Source organism: Salmo salar, chromosome ssa03 (assembly GCF_905237065.1).
Source record: "Salmo salar chromosome ssa03, Ssal_v3.1, whole genome shotgun sequence".
In the NCBI taxonomy this organism is placed as follows: domain Eukaryota; kingdom Metazoa; phylum Chordata; class Actinopteri; order Salmoniformes; family Salmonidae; genus Salmo; species Salmo salar.
This window is the reverse complement of record NC_059444.1, coordinates 99,842,830-99,865,391: the sequence shown is the minus strand read 5'-3', so window position 1 is coordinate 99,865,391 and position 22,562 is coordinate 99,842,830. Positions and strand designations below refer to the sequence as shown.

At 47.1% G+C, this 22,562-nt stretch overlaps 1 protein-coding gene across 1 annotated transcript in view; it reads right to left on the bottom strand.

The window, feature by feature from the left end:
* Positions 1-22,562, bottom strand: part of LOC106592012 (class II, major histocompatibility complex, transactivator) — a 61,924-nt gene that overhangs the window by 16,337 nt on the left and 23,025 nt on the right. The window contains exons 10-15 of the mRNA XM_045716087.1: positions 14,746-14,805; positions 13,909-14,022; positions 7,386-7,432; positions 7,133-7,297; positions 1,950-2,726; positions 897-1,862 (exon numbers count right to left, since the gene is read on the bottom strand). Of these exons, the coding sequence (XP_045572043.1) occupies positions 897-1,862; positions 1,950-2,726; positions 7,133-7,297; positions 7,386-7,432; positions 13,909-14,022; positions 14,746-14,805 (2,129 nt within the window). The remainder of the gene's footprint in view (positions 1-896; positions 1,863-1,949; positions 2,727-7,132; positions 7,298-7,385; positions 7,433-13,908; positions 14,023-14,745; positions 14,806-22,562) is intronic.

The following is a 22,562-nucleotide window of genomic DNA, read 5'->3' as shown; positions in this document are numbered from 1 at the left end:
AGTCATGGTCAGTACATTCATCTTCAGATAGCTAGGTGGACCAGTCATATTCAGTACATTCATCTCCAGATAGCTAGGTGGACCAGTCATAGTCAGTACATTCATCTCCAGATAGCTAGGTGGACCAGTCAAAGTCAGTACATTCATCTCCAGATAGCTAGGTGGACCAGTCATAGTCAGTACATTCATCTTCAGATAGCTAGGTGGACCAGTCATATTCAGTACATTCATCTCCAGATAGCTAGGTGGACCAGTCATAGTCAGTACATTCATCTCCAGATAGCTAGGTGGACCAGTCATATTCAGTACATTCATCTCCAGATAGCTAGGTGGACCAGTCATAGTCAGTACATTCATCTCCAGATAGCTAGGTGGACCAGTCATATTCAGTACATTCATCTCCAGATAGCTAGGTGGACCAGTCATAGTCAGTACATTCATCTCCAGATAGCTAGGTGGACCAGTCATAGTCAGTACATTCATCTCCAGATAGCTAGGTGGACCAGTCATAGTCAGTACATTCATCTCCAGATAGCTAGGTGGACCAGTCATAGTCAGTACATTCATCTCCAGATAGCTAGGTGGACCAGTCATAGTCAGTACATTCATCTCCAGATAGCTAGGTGGACCAGTCATATTCAGTACATTCATCTCCAGATAGCTAGGTGGACCAGTCATATTCAGTACATTCATCTCCAGATAGCTAGGTGGACCAGTCATAGTCAGTACATTCATCTTCAGGAAGCTATGTGGGACAACTGCATATCACAGGCATAGGAAGAAAACATTTTCCTCAATATCAGCAGAGTCCCAGCTAGAAGGAGGTGCTGGTTCAGGTTCTAGTCTATATAGGACATATGAACAGACAGAGGTTCAATAGAAAACAGTCATTCTACCTGTGGGAGTATCTGGGTCAGCAGAGCGCGGTCAGACACACAGCTGGAGACGGACAGGTGGGCCCCGCCCAGGAAGCTTTGCAGGAAAGGGTGGGCCCAGGACAGGATGTTGTCAGAATTCACGTCGTCACCGTCATCGTCACAATGTCTGCCCTGCACCTCCCTCAGCCAGTGAGAATGGACCAGTCCAGTCCTCAGGCCAAACAATCTCAGCCTGACATCGACGGTATTCTCCAGGGTCAGGGTCAGGAGAGACGAATGACCTTTAACCCCCTGCCAAGCCAGACCGCTCAACTCTGACAGAACACACCTGTTCTCTTCTTCTCTCTCTTTCTCTCTCTCTTCCTTCTCTTTCTCTCCCTCCTCCCTCTTCTCCTCTCTCTCTTTCTCTCCCTCCTCTCTCTCTTTCTCTCCCTCCTCCCTCTCCTCTCTCTCTCTCTCTTTCTCTCCCTCCTCCGTCTCTCCCTCCTCCCTCTCTCCCTCCTCCCTCTCTCCCTCCTCCGTCTCTCCCTCCTCCGTCGTCTCTATCCTCCTCTTCTCTTCTTCTGATTGAATTTGGGATTGAGTGCGAGAGCGAGTGCGGATGTGCGAGAGCGTCCTGTTGCGTGTGGGTTTAGGGACGTGTTTCTGACTGTGTTTAAAGATGTGCGTGTGTGTGTGAGTTTGGGGTACGGTTGGACAGTGTGTGTGTTTCAGAGTGTGTAGTCTCCTCTTTAGCGCCAGTACTTTGTGACACAGTCCCGTCAGCGTGGAAGGAAGTGGCTCTAAACCCTCCCAGTGTTCTAGAAGCAGACAGACCATGTGACACAGCGCTGGGTTCCAACACACAGACTGAAGGTACGGCTGGCTGTGGAGCCTGGCTAGGACTGGGGCTGGGGCTGGGGTTAGGACTGGGGCTAGGACTGGGGTTAGGACTGGGGCTGGGGTTAGGACTGGGGCTAGGACTGGGGTTAGGACTGGGACTGGGGCTGGGGTTAGGACTGGGGCTGTGGATGGGGCTAGGACTGGGGCTGGGGCTAGGACTGGGACTGGGGCTAGGACTGGGGCTAGGACTGGGACTGGGGCTAGGACTGGGGCTAGGACTGGGGCTAGGACTGGGGTTAGGACTGGGACTGGGGCTGGGGCTGGGACTGGGATTGGATCTGAGGCTGGGTCTGAGGTTGGGACTGGGACTGGGATTGGATCTGAGGCTGGGTCTGAGGTTGGGACTGGGACTGGGATTGGATCTGAGGTTAGGCCTGAGGTTGGGACCTCTTGGGACTGTCCAGAGAAGTATTGTCCCAGGTATCTCTCTACGTCCGGTGGGGAGAAGCCAGAGAGTTCCAGGAGGCTGTCAGCCCGTCTCAGCAGCCCACTGACGGTGCCTCGTGGTCGGGCAGAGAGGAGCAGAGAGCAGCCTGGTAGGAGCTTCCTCTGGAGCAGGCCTGAGAACAGCTGTCTAAGGCTGTAGGTCTCCCCTTTACTGTCATCCGCTGGACACTGCAGCAGCCCCTCCAAGTCACGCACCACCTCGAAGCCGTCGAATATCACAAGCACACGCTCCGGGACAGAGAGGACCTGATTGAAGACATCCCGGTGGTGGGGACAGGTAGAGGGAATGGGGGAGGAGGAGGAGGAGTAGTGTAGGAGGAGGGACTGAAGGCTATAGGTCGGCTCGGGGGGGAGGGTCAGAGCCTTACCGTCCAATAAGAACACAAAGTCAAACTGAGGCAGTAGGCCGTCGGACCAATCAACGCAGAGCTTCTTGATGAGCGTGCTTTTGCCCATGCCGGCGTTGCCTAGCAACACGACGGAACGTTTGGGTTTCGCCCCGGCGGAGCTCTCGAACACCTGACGAGGAACACAGATAATAAATACATTAATTATTAATTACAATTATTATTATTTTTAATTATTATTACTATTAATTATTAATTACACTTTTCCTGACAGACAGAATTATAAATAGAGGAAGAAAAACATGCAAAGTTTCTCTGTGGGCGATGACGTAACTATGGCCTTAAGACTAAACACTAAGAGTTTCTCTGTGGGCGATGACGTAACTATGGCCTTAAGACTAAACACTAAGAGTTTCTCTGTGGGCGACGACGTACGACGGCCTTAAGACTAAACACTAAGAGTTTCTCTGTGGGCGATGACGTAACTATGGCCTTAAGACTAAACACTAAGAGTTTCTCTGTTGGCGACGACGTACGACGGCCTTAAGACTAAACACTAAGAGTTTCTCTGTGGGCGATGACGTAACTACGGCCTTAAGACTAAACACTAAGAGTTTCTCTGTGGGCGATGATGTAACTACGGCCTTAAGACTAAACACTAAGAGTTTCTCTGTGGGCGACGACGTAACGATGGCCTTAAGACTAAACACTAAGAGTTTCTCTGTGGGCGACGACGTAACTATGGCCTTAAGACTAAACACTAAGAGTTTCTCTGTGGGCGACGACGTAACTATGGCCTTAAGACTAAACACTAAGAGTTTCTCTGTGGGCGATGACGTAATGACGGCCTTAAGATAAGACTAAACACTAAGAGTTTCTCTGTGGGCGACGACGTAACTATGGCCTTAAGACTAAACACTAAGAGTTTCTCTGTGGGCGACGACGTAACTATGGCCTTAAGACTAAACACTAAGAGTTTCTCTGTGGGCGATGACGTAATGACGGCCTTAAGACTAAACACTAAGAGTTTCTCTGTGGGCGACGACGTAACTATGGCCTTAAGACTAAACACTAAGAGTTTCTCTGTGGGCGATGACGTAATGACGGCCTTAAGACTAAACACTAAGAGTTTCTCTGTGGGCGACGACGTAACTATGGCCTTAACCTGTTGGGGCTAGGGGGCAGTATTGACACGGCCGGATAAAAAACGTACCCGATTTAATCTGGTTACTACTCCTGCCCAGTAACTAGAATATGCATATAATTATTGGCTTTGGATAGAAAACACCCTAAAGTTTCTAAAACTGTTTGAATAGTGTCTGTGAGTATAACAGAACTCATATGGCAGGCCAAAACCTGAGAGGATTCTATATGGGAAGTGGCCTGTCTGACAAGTTGTTGTTCATCTTGGCTCTTTTTATTGAAGACTGAGGATCTTTGCTGTAACGTGACACTTCCTACGGCTCCCATAGGCTCTCAGAGCCCGGGAAAAAGCTGAATGATATCGAGGCAGCCCCAGGCTGAAACACATTTACGCTTTTGGCAAGTGGCCAATCAGAGGACAATGGGCTTAGGCGCGTGCCCGAGTCGACCCCATGCTTTATTTTCTTTCGTCTGTTTACCTAAATGCAGATTCCCGGTCGGAATATTATCGCTTTTTTACGAGAAAAATGGCATAAAAATGGATTTTAAACAGCGGTTGACATGCTTCGAAGTACGGTAATGGAATATTTAGACATTTTTTGTCACAAAATGCGTCGTGCTCGTCACCCTTCTTTACCCTTTCGGATAGTGTCTTGAACGCACGAACAAAACGCCGCTATTTGGATATAACAATGGATTATTTGGGACCAAACCAACATTTGTTATTGAAGTAGAAGTCCTGGGAGTGCATTCTGACGAAGAACACCAAAGGTAATAACATTTTTCTTATAGTAAATCTGACTTTGGTGAGTGCTAAACTTGCTGGGTGTCTAAATAGCTAGCCCTGTGATGCCGGGCTATCTACTTAGAATATTGCAAAATGTGCTTTCACCGAAAAGCTATTTTAAAATCGGACATATCGAGTGCATAGAGGAGTTCTGTATCCATAATTCTTAAAATAATTGTTATGCTTTTTGTGAACGTTTATCGTGAGTAATTTAGTAAATTCACCGGAAGTTTGCGGGGGGTATGCTAGCTCTGAACGTCACATGCTAATGTAAAAAGCTGGTTTTTGATATAAATATGAACTTGATTGAACAAAACATGCATGTATTGTTTAACCTCTCTAGGCTACGTAACAGCCAGTGTAATCCAGTGGCGCGATTTTCAAAACGTTAAAAATCCTATTACTTCAATTTCTCAAACATATGACTATTTTACAGCCATTTAAAGACAAGACTCTCGTTAATCTAACCACACTGTCCGATTTCAAAAAGGCTTTACAACGAAAGCAAAACATTAGATTATGTCAGCAGAGTACCAAGCCAGAAATAATCAGACACCCATTTTTCAAGCCAGCATATAATGTCACCAAAACCCAGAAGACAGCTAAATGCAGCACTCACCTTTGATGATCTTCATCAGATGACAACCCTAGGACATTATGTTATACAATACATGCATGTTTTGTTCAATCAAGTTCATATTTATATCAAAAACCAGCTTTTTACATTAGCATGTGACGTTCAGAACTAGCATACCCCCGCAAACTTCCGGGGAATTCGCTAACATTTTACTAAATTACTCACGATAAATGTTCACAAAAAGCATAACAATTATTTTAAGAATTATAGATACAGACCTCCTCTATGCACTCGATATGTCCGATTTTAAAATAGCTTTTGGTGAAAGCACATTTTGCAATATTCTAAGTACATAGCCCAGGCTTCACGGGCTCGCTATTTAGACACCCGGCAAGTTTAGCACTCACCATAATCATATTTACTATTATAAAAGTTTGATTACCTTTTGTTGTCTTCGTCAGAATGCACACCCAGGACTGCTATTTCAATAACAAATGTTGGTTTGGTCCAAAATAATCCATCGTTATATCCGAATAGCGGCGTTTTGTTTGTGCGTTCCAGACACTATCCGAAATAGTAAAGAAGTGTCACGCGCATGGCGCAATTCGTGACAATAAAATTCTAAATATTCCATTACCGTACTTCGAAGCATGTCAACCGCTGTTTAAAATCAATTTTTACGACACTTTTCTCGTAGAAAAGCGATAATATTCCGACAGGGAATCTCCTTTTCGGCAAACAGAGGAAAAAATCCCAAAGGCGGGGGCGGTCGGGGTCACGCGCATAAGCCCGTGTCCCTTGATCGGCCACTTGAGAAAGGCGATAATGTGTTTCAGCCTGGGGCTGGAATGACGACATTCTGTTTTTTCCCGGGCTCTGAGCGCCTATGGACGACGTGGGAAGTGTCACGTTAGAGCAGAGATCCTTAGTAAATGATAGAGATGGAAAAGAAGTTCAAGAAATGGTCAGACAGGCCACTTCCTGTAAAGGAATCTCTCAGGTTTTGACCTGCCATTTGAGTTCTGTTATACTCACAGACACCATTCAAACAGTTTTAGAAAATTTAGGGTGTTTTCTATCCATATGTAATAAGTATATGCATATTCTAGTTACTGGGTAGGAGTGGTAACCAGATTAAATCGGGTATGTTTTTTATCCAGCCGTGTCAATACTGCCCCCTAGCCCTAACAGGATAACATAATGTCCTAGGTGTGTCATCTGATGAAGATCATCAAAGGTTAGTGCTGCATTTAGCTGTGGTTTGGGTTTATGTGACATTATATGCTAGCTTGAAAAATGGGTGTCTGATTATTTCTGGCTGGGTACTCTGCTGATATAATCTAATGTTTTGCTTTCGTTGTAAAGCCTTTTTGAAATCGGACAGTGTGGTTAGATTAACGAGAGTCTTGTCTTTAAAATGGTGTAAAATAGTCATATGTTTGAGAAATTGAAGTAATAGCATTTCTAAGGTATTTGAATAACGCGCCACAGGATTCCACTGGCTGTTACGTAGGTGGGAAGATTTCGTCCCGCCGCCCCTAGAGAAGATAAGACTAAACACTAAGAGTTTCTCTGTGGGCGACGACGTAACTACGGCCTTAAGACTAAACACTAAGAGTTTCTCTGTGGGCGATGACGTAACTATGGCCTTAAGACTAAACACTAAGAGTTTCTCTGTGGGCGACGACGTAACTACGGCCTTAAGACTAAACACTAAGAGTTTCTCTGTGGGCGACGACGTAACTACGGCCTTAAGACTAAACACTAAGAGTTTCTCTGTGGGCGACGACGTAACTACGGCCTTAAGACTAAACACTAAGAGTTTCTCTGTGGGCGATGACGTAACTATGGCCTTAAGACTAAACACTAAGAGTTTCTCTGTGGGCGACGACGTAACTACGGCCTTAAGACTAAACACTAAGAGTTTCTCTGTGGGCGACGACGTAACTACGGCCTTAAGACTAAACACTAAGAGTTTCTCTGTGGGCGATGATGTAACTACGGCCTTAAGACTAAACACTAAGAGTTTCTCTGTGGGCGACGACGTAACGATGATGTCACAGGGTCTAACCTGACTCCTGGCCAACGAGTCCCGCCTCCTCTCCCCGTCTCCGATAGCGACCAGATCCTTCTCCAGACACTTGCTGCCGTTCTTCCCTGAGCCAATCTGGATCTGCCTCTGGACCAATCGCACATCAACATAGTGGGACGCCAGGCTAAGGCCCGCCTCCATGTCCTGTTGAGACAACGTCATTGGTTTGAGACGGGTAGAGTTGTCTTTTGAAGAAAGTCAAATCCCAACTCAACGGTCCCTCTGGTCTTACCTGGCACATTCCCCTCAGGTGAGCCTTGGCTTGGTGTATGTACTCCTCTGTAACACACACACACACACACAGACACAGACACAGACACACACACACACAGACACACACACACACACACACACACACACACGCACACACGCACACTGTAACATTCTCATGTGATTGGCTTTGTTTAAGATGGGTTTTTTTCATGATGTTTGAAAGGAGGTATTTTATATGGTACAGGATCTGGAGGAAGAGAGGACAGAGGGACAGGGAGAGGACATCATGTACATGGTATAGTGAGAGGACAGAGGGACAGGGAGAGGACATCATGTACATGGTATAGTGAGAGGACAGAGGGACAGGGAGAGGACATCATGTACATGGTATAGTGAGAGGACAGAGGGACAGGGAGGAGACATCATGTACATGGTATAGTGAGAGGACAGAGGGACAGGGAGAGGACATCATGTACATGGTATAGTGAGAGGACAGAGGGACAGGGAGAGGACATCATGTACATGGTATAGTGAGAGGACAGAGGGACAGGGAGGAGACATCATGTACATGGTATAGTGAGAGGACAGAGGGACAGGGACATCATGTACATGGTATAGTGAGAGGACAGAGGGACAGGGAGGGGACATCATGTACATGGTATAGTGAGAGGACAGAGGGACAGGGACATCATGTACATGGTATAGTGAGAGGACAGAGGGACAGGGACATCATGTACATGGTATAGTGAGAGGACAGAGGGACAGGGAGAGGACATCATGTACATGGTATAGTGAGAGGACAGAGGGACAGGGACATCATGTACATGGTATAGTGAGAGGACAGAGGGACAGGGAGGAGACATCATGTACATGGTATAGTGAGAGGACAGAGGGACAGGGAGAGGACATCATGTACATGGTATAGTGAGAGGACAGAGGGACAGGGAGAGGACATCATGTACATGGTATAGTGAGAGGACAGAGGGACAGGGAGAGGACATCATGTACATGGTATAGTGAGAGGACAGAGGGACAGGGAGAGGACATCATGTACATGGTATAGTGAGAGGACAGAGGGACAGGGAGGAGACATCATGTACATGGTATAGTGAGAGGACAGAGGGACAGGGAGGAGACATCATGTACATGGTATAGTGAGAGGACAGAGGGACAGGGAGGAGACATCATGTACATGGTATAGTGAGAGGACAGAGGGACAGGGAGAGGACATCATGTACATGGTATAGTGAGAGGACAGAGGGACAGGGAGGAGACATCATGTACATGGTATAGTGAGAGGACAGAGGGACAGGGAGGGGACATCATGTACATGGTATAGTGAGAGGACAGAGGGACAGGGAGGAGACATCATGTACATGGTATAGTGAGAGGACAGAGGGACAGGGAGGAGACATCATGTACATGGTATAGTGAGAGGACAGAGGGACAGGGACATCATGTACATGGTATAGTGAGAGGACAGAGGGACAGGGAGAGGACATCATGTACATGGTATAGTGAGAGGACAGAGGGACAGGGACATCATGTACATGGTATAGTGAGAGGACAGAGGGACAGGGAGAGGACATCATGTACATGGTATAGTGAGAGGACAGAGGGACAGGGAGGAGACATCATGTACATGGTATAGTGAGAGGACAGAGGGACAGGGACATCATGTACATGGTATAGTGAGAGGACAGAGGGACAGGGAGAGGACATCATGTACATGGTATAGTGAGAGGACAGAGGGACAGGGAGGAGACATCATGTACATGGTATAGTGAGAGGACAGAGGGACAGGGAGGAGACATCATGTACATGGTATAGTGAGAGGACAGAGGGACAGGGACATCATGTACATGGTATAGTGAGAGGACAGAGGGACAGGGAGAGGACATCATGTACATGGTATAGTGAGAGGACAGAGGGACAGGGAGAGGACATCATGTACATGGTATAGTGAGAGGACAGAGGGACAGGGAGGAGACATCATGTACATGGTATAGTGAGAGGACAGAGGGACAGGGAGAGGACATCATGTACATGGTATAGTGAGAGGACAGAGGGACAGGGAGGAGACATCATGTACATGGTATAGTGAGAGGACAGAGGGACAGGGAGGAGACATCATGTACATGGTATAGTGAGAGGACAGAGGGACAGGGAGAGGACATCATGTACATGGTATAGTGAGAGGACAGAGGGACAGGGAGAGGACATCATGTACATGGTATAGTGAGAGGACAGAGGGACAGGGAGAGGACATCATGTACATGGTATAGTGAGAGGACAGAGGGACAGGGAGAGGACATCATGTACATGGTATAGTGAGAGGACAGAGGGACAGGGAGGAGACATCATGTACATGGTATAGTGAGAGGACAGAGGGACAGGGAGAGGACATCATGTACATGGTATAGTGAGAGGACAGAGGGACAGGGAGAGGACATCATGTACATGGTATAGTGAGAGGACAGAGGGACAGGGAGAGGACATCATGTACATGGTATAGTGAGAGGACAGAGGGACAGGGAGGAGACATCATGTACATGGTATAGTGAGAGGACAGAGGGACAGGGACATCATGTACATGGTATAGTGAGAGGACAGAGGGACAGGGAGAGGACATCATGTACATGGTATAGTGAGAGGACAGAGGGACAGGGAGAGGACATCATGTACATGGTATAGTGAGAGGACAGAGGGACAGGGAGAGGACATCATGTACATGGTATAGTGAGAGGACAGAGGGACAGGGAGAGGACATCATGTACATGGTATAGTGAGAGGACAGAGGGACAGGGAGGAGACATCATGTACATGGTATAGTGAGAGGACAGAGGGACAGGGAGAGGACATCATGTACATGGTATAGTGAGAGGACAGAGGGACAGGGACATCATGTACATGGTATAGGGAGAGGACAGAGGGACAGGGAGGAGACATCATGTACATGGTATAGTGAGAGGACAGAGGGACAGGGAGAGGACAGAGGGACAGGGAGAGGACAGAGGGACAGGGAGGAGACATCATGTACATGGTATAGTGAGAGGACAGAGGGACAGGGAGAGGACATCATGTACATGGTATAGTGAGAGGACAGAGGGACAGGGAGAGGACATCATGTACATGGTATAGTGAGAGGACAGAGGGACAGGGAGGAGACATCATGTACATGGTATAGTGAGAGGACAGAGGGACAGGGAGAGGACATCATGTACATGGTATAGTGAGAGGACAGAGGGACAGGGAGGAGACATCATGTACATGGTATAGTGAGAGGACAGAGGGACAGGGAGAGGACATCATGTACATGGTATAGTGAGAGGACAGAGGGACAGGGAGAGGACATCATGTACATGGTATAGTGAGAGGACAGAGGGACAGGGAGAGGACATCATGTACATGGTATGTGAGAGGACAGAGGGACAGGGAGAGGACAGAGACAGCAGGGACAGGGAGAGGACAGAGGGACAGGGAGGAGACATCATGTACATGGTATAGTGAGAGGACAGAGGGACAGGGAGGAGACATCATGTACATGGTATAGTGAGAGGACAGAGGGACAGGGAGAGGACATCATGTACATGGTATAGTGAGAGGACAGAGGGACAGGGAGGAGACATCATGTACATGGTATAGTGAGAGGACAGAGGGACAGGGAGAGGACATCATGTACATGGTATAGTGAGAGGACAGAGGGACAGGGAGGGGACATCATGTACATGGTATAGTGAGAGGACAGAGGGACAGGGAGAGGACATCATGTACATGGTATAGTGAGAGGACAGAGGGACAGGGACATCATGTACATGGTATAGTGAGAGGACAGAGGGACAGGGAGGAGACATCATGTACATGGTATAGTGAGAGGACAGAGGGACAGGGAGAGGACATCATGTACATGGTATAGTGAGAGGACAGAGGGACAGGGAGAGGACATCATGTACATGGTATAGTGAGAGGACAGAGGGACAGGGAGGAGACATCATGTACATGGTATAGTGAGAGGACAGAGGGACAGGGAGGAGACATCATGTACATGGTATAGTGAGAGGACAGAGGGACAGGGACATCATGTACATGGTATAGTGAGAGGACAGAGGGACAGGGAGGGGACATCATGTACATGGTATAGTGAGAGGACAGAGGGACAGGGACATCATGTACATGGTATAGTGAGAGGACAGAGGGACAGGGAGGAGACATCATGTACATGGTATAGTGAGAGGACAGAGGGACAGGGAGGAGACATCATGTACATGGTATAGTGAGAGGACAGAGGGACAGGGAGGAGACATCATGTACATGGTATAGTGAGAGGACAGAGGGACAGGGAGGAGACATCATGTACATGGTATAGTGAGAGGACAGAGGGACAGGGAGGAGACATCATGTACATGGTATAGTGAGAGGACAGAGGGACAGGGAGAGGACATCATGTACATGGTATAGTGAGAGGACAGAGGGACAGGGAGAGGACATCATGTACATGGTATAGTGAGAGGACAGAGGGACAGGGACATCATGTACATGGTATAGTGAGAGGACAGAGGGACAGGGAGGAGACATCATGTACATGGTATAGTGAGAGGACAGAGGGACAGGGAGAGGACATCATGTACATGGTATAGTGAGAGGACAGAGGGACAGGGACATCATGTACATGGTATAGTGAGAGGACAGAGGGACAGGGAGGGGACATCATGTACATGGTATAGTGAGAGGACAGAGGGACAGGGAGGAGACATCATGTACATGGTATAGTGAGAGGACAGAGGGACAGGGAGAGGACAGAGGGACAGGGAGAGGACAGAGGGACAGGGAGAGGACAGAGGGACAGGGAGAGGACATCATGTACATGGTATAGTGAGAGGACAGAGGGACAGGGAGAGGACATCATGTACATGGTATAGTGAGAGAACAGAGGGACAGGGAGAGGACATCATGTACATGGTATAGTGAGAGGACAGAGGGACAGGGAGAGGACATCATGTACATGGTATAGTGAGAGGACAGAGGGACAGGGAGAGGACATCATGTACATGGTATAGTGAGAGGACAGAGGGACAGGGAGGAGACATCATGTACATGGTATAGTGAGAGGACAGAGGGACAGGGAGGGGACATCATGTACATGGTATAGTGAGAGGACAGAGGGACAGGGAGGAGACATCATGTACATGGTATAGTGAGAGGACAGAGGGACAGGGAGGAGACATCATGTACATGGTATAGTGAGAGGACAGAGGGACAGGGAGGAGACATCATGTACATGGTATAGGGAGAGGACAGAGGGACAGGGAGAGGACATCATGTACATGGTATAGTGAGAGGACAGAGGGACAGGGAGAGGACATCATGTACATGGTATAGTGAGAGGACAGAGGGACAGGGAGGAGACATCATGTACATGGTATAGTGAGAGGACAGAGGGACAGGGAGAGGACATCATGTACATGGTATAGTGAGAGGACAGAGGGACAGGGAGGAGACATCATGTACATGGTATAGTGAGAGGACAGAGGGACAGGGAGGAGACATCATGTACATGGTATAGTGAGAGGACAGAGGGACAGGGACATCATGTACATGGTATAGTGAGAGGACAGAGGGACAGGGAGAGGACATCATGTACATGGTATAGTGAGAGGACAGAGGGACAGGGAGGAGACATCATGTACATGGTATAGTGAGAGGACAGAGGGACAGGGAGGAGACATCATGTACATGGTATAGTGAGAGGACAGAGGGACAGGGAGGAGACATCATGTACATGGTATAGGGAGAGGACAGAGGGACAGGGAGAGGACATCATGTACATGGTATAGTGAGAGGACAGAGGGACAGGGAGGGGACATCATGTACATGGTATAGTGAGAGGACAGAGGGACAGGGACATCATGTACATGGTATAGTGAGAGGACAGAGGGACAGGGAGAGGACATCATGTACATGGTATAGTGAGAGGACAGAGGGACAGGGAGGAGACATCATGTACATGGTATAGTGAGAGGACAGAGGGACAGGGAGGAGACATCATGTACATGGTATAGTGAGAGGACAGAGGGACAGGGACATCATGTACATGGTATAGTGAGAGGACAGAGGGACAGGGACATCATGTACATGGTATAGTGAGAGGACAGAGGGACAGGGAGGAGACATCATGTACATGGTATAGTGAGAGGACAGAGGGACAGGGAGGAGACATCATGTACATGGTATAGTGAGAGGACAGAGGGACAGGGAGGAGACATCATGTACATGGTATAGTGAGAGGACAGAGGGACAGGGAGAGGACAGAGGGACAGGGAGAGGACAGAGGGACAGGGAGAGGACAGAGGGACAGGGAGAGGACAGAGGGACAGGGAGAGGACAGAGAGAGGACAGAGGGACAGGGAGAGAACAGAGGGACAGGGAGAGAACAGAGGGACAGGGAGAGAACAGAGGGACAGGGAGAGAACAGACTCTAACTCACCTGTCCTGGGGGAGAGGGGGGAGGCAGAGGGACAGGGAGAGGACAGACTCTAACTCACCTGTCCTGGGGGAGAGGGGGGAGGCAGAGGGGGGAGACAGGGCTTGGCTGGCACAGTCAGACAAAGATCCAGGAGGATACGAACACATGCTATCTGGAGCTACCGCACCGTCAACTACACACACTACACACACACACACACACACACACACACACACACACACACACACACACACACACACACACACACACACACACACACACACACACACACACACACACACACACACACACACACACACACACAACATGAGTAACAACCACACCAAGTATTCATACTGACTCATGTTGATTGACTTGCTGACTCAGTATCGGTGAGGCATAATGAATGAATTAATGGTATTCCCCCTCTGGAGAAAGTTGTTCTCAGTAATACAGGAAGTAAATCCCCCTGTCTCATCAACGACTCTGAGTAATGGAACCCTATTCCCTATGTAGTGCACTACTTTAGACCAGAGCCCTATGGCACCCTATTCCCTATATAGTGCACTACTTTAGACCAGAGCCCTATGGCACCCTATTCCCTATATAGTGCACTACTTTAGACCAGAGCACTATATGTACGGGAATAGGTTAACATTGGGCTCTGGTCTAAAGTAGTGCACTATATAGGGAATAGGGCTCTGGTCTATAGTAGTGCACTAGATATATGGGAATAGGGTACAATTGGGCTCTGGTCTGAAGTAGTGGACTATATAGGGAATAGGGTACCATTGGGCTCTGGTCTGAAGTAGTGGACTATATAGGGAATAGGGTGCCATATGGGAGTCACATTAATCAGTCACAACACAGTATAAAGTTGGGTCAAATTGAGGTGTTGATGTTGGTCACTACTCACCTGGAGAGAGAGGAAGGACGTCAACGGGTCGAGGAGACAGCGAGGGAGAAGGTACTACACCTGGAGAGAGAGGAAGGACGTTGAGGGGTCGAGGAGACAGAGAGGGAGAAGGTACTACACCTGGAGAGAGAGGAAGGACGTTGAGGGGTCGAGGAGACAGCGAGGGAGAAGATACTGCAAGGACATAGTACGTCAGGTAACACACCCAGGTACACAGACCCACGGACACACAGACACACAGACCCACGGACACACATATTCCTCCACTGTTGGAGCTAGAAACAGAAGCATTTTGCTCCACTGTAAAATATAAAAACAGAAGCATTTTGCTACACTGTAGGAGCTAGAAACAGAAGCATTTTGCTCCACTATGGAGCTAGAAACAGAAGCATTTTGCTCCACTGTTGGAGCTAGAAACAGAAGCATTTTGCTACACTGTAGGAGCTAGAAACAGAAGCATTTTGCTCCACTATGGAGCTAGAAACAGAAGCATATTTTGCTGCCCTTGTGATAACATCTGCTAAACTTTGTACGCTACTGTCATGACGTTGGCCTCTTTTGGTACAGGGAGGACAGTTGATCCCCTCCCTTTTGCACCACCACCCAACCTACCTTCCCCCAATCCACCCTGTGTGTAAAGGGTTGTAAAAACTCTAAAATTCCAGGAGAGTCTCTGGCCACATGGCCCATAGAGAGACACAGGAAATTCTTCCAACTCATAGAATTGGAGAGCCAAGCGACATTTTGTGTTCTGGAGAAGGTATGGAAGATTGGTGAAGAATCCAGCTACGAACTGATCCGCTTGGTACAAGACAGTGCGGGCAGACCGTATGTGTATCGGTATTTAAGTACCGTGTCGCTCCGGTCAGCATAAACGCTAGCAGAATATGCTGAATGGGGTTAAGGTGAGACGTCACTAGAAAACCCACCCTTTCCTATTTTGGTGCTTGGAAGGATACTCCTGAACCAAGTAGCAATAGCTTAGCATTACGGGTAAGCTAACAGAGAGGGAACATTTTCCTCTCCCCGTAACATGTTTAAAATTCATCCGCTAACGCGACGGAAGTCCGACCTTTGTACTTCCGTTTAAATTTCAGCATTCTGCACCCTGGTGGTGAAGAATTGCCAGTACATCTCTAGGGGAAATTCAAACGTGGAGCACGTCTCATTCAATTTAACTAACAAGTGAAATTGCCAGATTTACCTTTTCAAGTGGATCTTTTAAATAATATCCAAAATTGATTGGGCAATGAGACATGATTAACTTTTTCCAAACTTAACTTAGATGAAGCAATGCTCTCAGGTTAATTGAATGTTAATTCCCAGATAGCCTATACAGGTTTGATATATCATAAATAGATTAATCAGTAAAATCTGCTTTAGCAAGGCACAGTCAGTAAAACCCCTTTACTGACGCTCAGCCCCAGGGAGGAGCGTACCCTAGTGGTGAAGGGTCCCAACATTTGAACTACGGTTTACACTTATGATATCCAATCAATGGAGATTGTATGGATTATCGTCTCATTCAATTTATTTAGTTAAATTGTCGAACATACCTTTCTAGGTTCTTCCAATTAAATGAGACAACTTAAACTTTGCATATTAACCGGGATGAAGCAACCTCTCAGGTAATTCAAGTTTAATACCCAGATAGCCTACCCAGGTAGGACTAATCATTGGCATTGATTAATTCAATTTGCTTTGGCAAATTCATTCACGTCCAACTTCCACAGTACTGTACAGTACTGATGGTTCATTAACGTCTATAAATAGATTAAATCGTCTTTGCAGTTTTCCACATTCCAAAACCAAATTTTGGAAAATTAGGAAAAACATTTTTCCTTTCAAATGTTCTAATAATGTGCAAGCTATCAGAGGGGGTGGTTCCCACTCGCCCGCTAATTAGTGAACCTCCACCCGTAAATGGATTGATCTCTGACCTCAGCAGCGATAACAACCCTAATTATGCCATTAGTGGAAAAGCAGACAACAATGTTTTCCAAAATCAACCATCGGGCGCAGGCCTCGTAAAGGTTCTCTCCAGTCTAGCTCTGATGTCTTGCCATCCGAGATTGCCATCTGTCCAATACCGCAGTGCACAGCTGAAGCACGAGCAGGTAACGGTAGACATAAAGGGACAGGTGGAGAGAACCGGGAAACCAATGACCAATGCAGACAAGGGAAAAATTCTGCTAGCTATGGAACTGCGTTCGAAAACTGAACAATTAAATGTAATTGCAAAAACGTATGACGATGGACAAGCAAAAGCTCTTCAACAAAATTGTTTTCTACAGGAACAAAATCATATGCTACAGGAACAACTCGATTTAGCCAAAACTAAATACGATGATGTCCACGCCAAACTAGATAAATCTGAAGAGTTATCTACAAACAGGAGCGCTCAACTTGACAACATGCATGCTGTTTTGTTGAATGTTACTCAAAATAACACGGTGCTCCTCAAAGCGCTGCAGACCAAAGACGATCAGTTGATGAACACAATGACAAAGTTGGATGATAAATCAGCAGAACTTATTGAAGTCGCTGACCAAATGAATGATGAGAGGACTCAGGTGATGAGGATGGAAATATTGATTTCTAAGCAAGCAGAGGAAATCTCATCACTGAATCTCTCGCTCCGTACTCAAGACCTCTATCTGCAAACCATGACAGATAAGTTTGAGACCGAAAGGAGCAGGTGTGACACTCACGTGTCCAAAATCAGTACTCTAAGCGCTCAAGTGGACTCTGCAATGCAGCAGAATTCCACCCTTAGGTACCATCTGGAGGAAGTCCAGAATGGTCACGCTCTACAGCGCGACTACCCATCCAAGCAACCGGAGCCCTGTACTCACAGGAGTGAAGACAATAGGTTTCAGACCTTGCCTCCCTCATGTGTCCCTCAGTCTTCTCCTCTTGGCCCTTCGGCACTGAGTAATATGGCGCCTCTTGGCCAACAATAACAAGGCTTGGCTTCCTCTCTTGGCCTTTCGGCCCCAATCTCTCCACAGGATGAAGCCAACCCTCTCCGCTTGCTTGGCGCGGAATACCTTGACAAACTCGTCAAGAATTTCCCCACCTTTGACCCCGTTCCAGGTCAGCCAAACGATACTGAGACGTTCCTAGCTGACATAGAGGACGCGTTGGGTGGCTACCTGAATGCTACGGGTTCTGACAGGGTTTACCTGTTGAAGCGAACGTCGAATAGACACGTGACGAGGTTCATTCGCCTACAACAGCAACACGTGCTAAATGACTACGCTAAACTTGCCACAGCTTTGAAATTAGAATTCAGTGGTTCTGGGACTCGCAAACACGATAGCTCACTGGCTAACACCGTCAAACAAGCTCGGAACGAACACCCACAAGCTTACGATCATAGGCTTCGTTCAGCTTACTTTGGCCTACTCACTGAAACAGGAATGGAAGAGCTGGTACCATTCAAACAAATGTTTCTGTCAAACATGTATCCCACCTTTATTACCTACTTGGGCCCTGCAGCCCACGTTGGCTTGCCTATCTTACAACTCAGAGAGCTTGCAAGCACAGCTTTTGAGGCATCAAAAGTTCACAACGCTAAGAGCCCTGACCACTCAGTTTTGAAGTTTAACCAGGAGAACTCACTCCAGTTAGAGGGTGCATTATCAGGTATTGGAGCGTCGAGAGATGAAGCACAACAACAGTTTCTACCACAAAACCATGATTCCAGTAACCTCTGCGGTCGAAATAACTGTAAAGTACGTAGCCATCAACATGACTACCGCTACAATCGACCCGTTCGCTACGTTCCTGCACCCAACCCACAAAAAGTGTCAGAGCACAAGGATAACAAAGGGTTGAAGGACGATCAAAACGTAGACCAATGTTCTCCAGAAGTTCCACTACGGGAAGAACTTAAGCGAGAACAATTTGAGAAAAGGGTAAAAGATAAATCACAAGGACTAGACGGGGAATTACCGGACACCAGGTCCGCAGGAATTAACACCCATAGCATGGACGTTAAAGTTCAAATTTCTCCCGCTCTCATTCAAGACCCTATCCAGGGCCCGCTTGATCAAGAAACAAGCCCCCGGGCTCTGTCCATAGACTCTGATACAAAAGTTGCGAAGAAAAAGGTCAAACGCTTCGTTAAAGCCAAGCCCACTCAAAATCGGAAAAGTCAATCTGCTTCCATCTTGAACAGACATGGCACATCACGTCGTTGCGAACGACCACTCCACTTTGTGGGGAATATGTCCACTAACCACGAATCTAAACGGCCATACCTGGAAACAGTCCTGGAGGACTGCTTAACTTATCATGCGCTAATTGATTCTGGTGCGACAATATCACTCATCTCTCAAACATTGTTTGATGATCTCAAAAGGGCTTTGAAACCAACTAAACGTTGGTTAAAAGTGGAACGATGCGACACTAAACTTCGAGGGGTCACTCAGACTACCTCGCCTCTCACATTGAGAGTCATGCTGAAACTACACTTCCAGGACGTATCGCTCGTTCACCCTGTGTATGTTACCAGCCTCAAAACTGTAACCCTGCTACTTGGAGCAGACTTGATGGATCGGTTACTCCCATTGATGGATTGGAAAACCAACCAGGTATGGTCACAGGCCACAGTGCCTTCTCCACTGACCACACTGTCTTCCCCTAACGCTAGCTGCAACGCAGTCCTTCACGAGGGGAATCTGTCGAAAGCACCCCTTGGGAAAAAGACGTTTAGAAACCTCTTGGTACAGAATCCGATCCACGGAGATAGTACGATATCTCCATCAGCCAACCTGATTGACCAGTCTTTTCATGATTTCGAGCCAGCTGTCTCTGTGAATAAGCAATTTCCCTCCTCCTTGCAGTCATGCAATACGGTAGTTGAGATGAACTTCTCTTGCCCTTTGGACACTTCCGCAAGCACTGCAGCCGTCTCAGCAAGAAAAACATTGATGCGCAGAGTATACTCTTTTTCCGATGATACACCTTCCGCTTTGTTGGGGACTGTCACCCCTTACAATGACACTAATGGCGTCAGTCCAGCAACTGACCCGATGACTCCCACTTGTGAAACACTTTGCGATATCACAGACCGATATCCTCGTCTCAGTTCGCAGGTAATGAAGAGGTTGCCACACGCGGACGCGGTGGTGACTGACATGCCTCGACAGCCACTGAGCGTTTTGAATCACAAACACCAGGAGATTTGGTTGAAAGGTTACAGCCACTCTCATAAAAACGCGGCCGCTGACAACTCGTACATAGGGTCCGACCTTTTCATTTGCGCATCGGACACCAACACCACCCGCTGGTGGGGGGTCCCGAGGCACAAAGGGGGGAATAGTAGCCCAGACCCATGATGAGCCTCATCGAGGCCGGTGGGGGGGGTCAAGACTACGGACAACACCGTGCGAGGCCGCCAGAGCATAAATCAAATCTAGTTGTAAACTCTCCTATGAGAACAGTGAGGAGCAGACAGGCCCCTAGACGGGGATTATCATAGAAGACATCTAAGATAGTACTGAGGTGTACCACACTGGTCGTAAAGGAAGTCCAGTGGACTTGTCCACCTCCAAAACAAATGGCAACAATAATAATTCCTTGCCATGCGTAGGTTCAACTACAATACAACTAGTAAAATGCTCCAATCATGTGTTCCGGTAGATAATATTTCAGAATAAATCGGTAGGATAACTGGTCCCCTTGAGTACCAGTACCAATACTAGCAACAGTCAGTCCAGCTACAATCAGTAAGAAGGTTAGAGACTTAACCAATCAAATTACCATTGACAACAGCGACATAGGAGTCACTCAGAGTGCAACACGTGGAGGGGAATCTCCAGTGCACTCTTCCAATGGTTAACACACATGTCACTAATAAATAGGATCCTCCATTCAGGAGGAAAATTATTAGAAGTCATGAACCATGATCACACCACGTATGACTGGTCCAATACTTAAAGAGTACTTCCGTCGTGAGGTTAGCTCCTCCGTGGATAACATAGCTATGAAATAGACTTCAAACCTATCGCCACTACAAAAGTGGAAGAAACAGTGACTTGTAGAAAAACTACTACAGACTCCCTTGACACCAATTCTGACTGACCTCCAGGCATTGACCTGAAAATTACCTGACTACGTCAGACTCATTCTGAACAAGTTGTAATCTGCCCGGATACTTGGTTTTCTTCCCTTGACATGAGCGCTTGTGTAAGCATAAACGCACATGCACAACGGAACATCCAATTAGGATTTATGCTAGGACCACTTAAGGGCCCAAGCAATATACCAGCCTTAGTAAAGTTGAACATTTACTTCTAGGCCTTTGACTCTACAGCACTCACCAGTTTTCTTCCCAGAAGTCCATAGGTCATACCTGTAGACTGCCCAAAACTAGTGCATTACAGCTGTAGACTTATCATATAGTTATCAACTTAGGATAGCGCCTAAGCAACACACCAAGTAGGAAAACCCTAGATATGGCATTAGAGACAATGCCATGATAATCATTTTGCCAGAACATTGGACGTATATAGAATACAGTCCAATTAAGATGATTTTTTTGTGTGAACTATATTTTGTATATTTTTTTTGTTTTGTTTATGCTTTCATTCCTTTTCGGTTCAGTTCCTTTGACACTTAGGAAGTGATAGAGCCATAAACAAAGTCCCCATACAACCATCACTTAGTGCCACAACGCCGCTCATTGGGGAATGAATGTAATTATATATATTTCATGAGTGTGTGTGCGTTGTTAACATCTGCCTAAGTTACTGCCCAGATCTTCCAGTCTGGACGACGGGTCCACAACGGCGACCCCAAATCCGGACACCCACAGCCTATCCTTGTGGCGGCATGCCCGCTGTCAGAGAGACTACCAAGGTAAACCACCAGAGGGGGGGACCGCAACGGCGATCACCAACCGGACATCAACTGCCCATCCTTGTGGTGGACGGCTCCGCTTTCAGAGAGCCTACCAAGTTCAACCACCAGAGAGGACTGCAACGATGATCTACCAATGGGACATCACGTGGTCATGATTTTATGTTGATTTGTAACTTGCAGGATAAAGAAGATCCAAACCACCAGGGGGGGGGGGTATGTCATGACGTTGGCCTCTTTTGGTACAGGGAGGACAGTTGACCCCCTCCCTTTTGCACCACCACCCAACCTACCTTCCCCCAATCCACCCTGTGTGTAAAGGGTTGTAAAAACTCTAAAATTCCAGGAGAGTCTCTGGCCACATGGCCCATAGAGAGACACAGGAAATTCTTCCAACTCATAGAATTGGAGAGCCAAGCGACATTTTGTGTTCTGGAGAAGGTATGGAAGATTGGTGAAGAATCCAGCTACGAACTGATCCGCTTGGTACAATTTTGTGATACTCAGAACAGACAATATAGCCATATTACCATAAAACTGTTTATATAATAGCATCAGCTTGAGACTTGCAACATAATGGTTGTATAGAATGTATTAATAAGGATAAAGCTTTTATAATACACATGAGATGCTATTGTACTGATGTAATGTGATAGAATTGTATTTCTGTAACCAAATCTAACTCAGTCATAGGCACGCCCCCAGGGACCCATACAGGACCAGGCGTCATTTGACAAGCCTGTTCTATGGGCACTATAAAACACTCCCTGATTTACATTTCTACAGACCAGGCCTACACTCCGTGGCCACATAGGTTTTACCATCTAATTCCTCTACTGAAAGTGAACCATACCACGTGGTTAACTTTTAGACTATTGATACCGACAGAATAAGAATAAGTCTTTGATATTAATTATTAGTCTGCAGCTAAGTAAATTATATCATTGAAC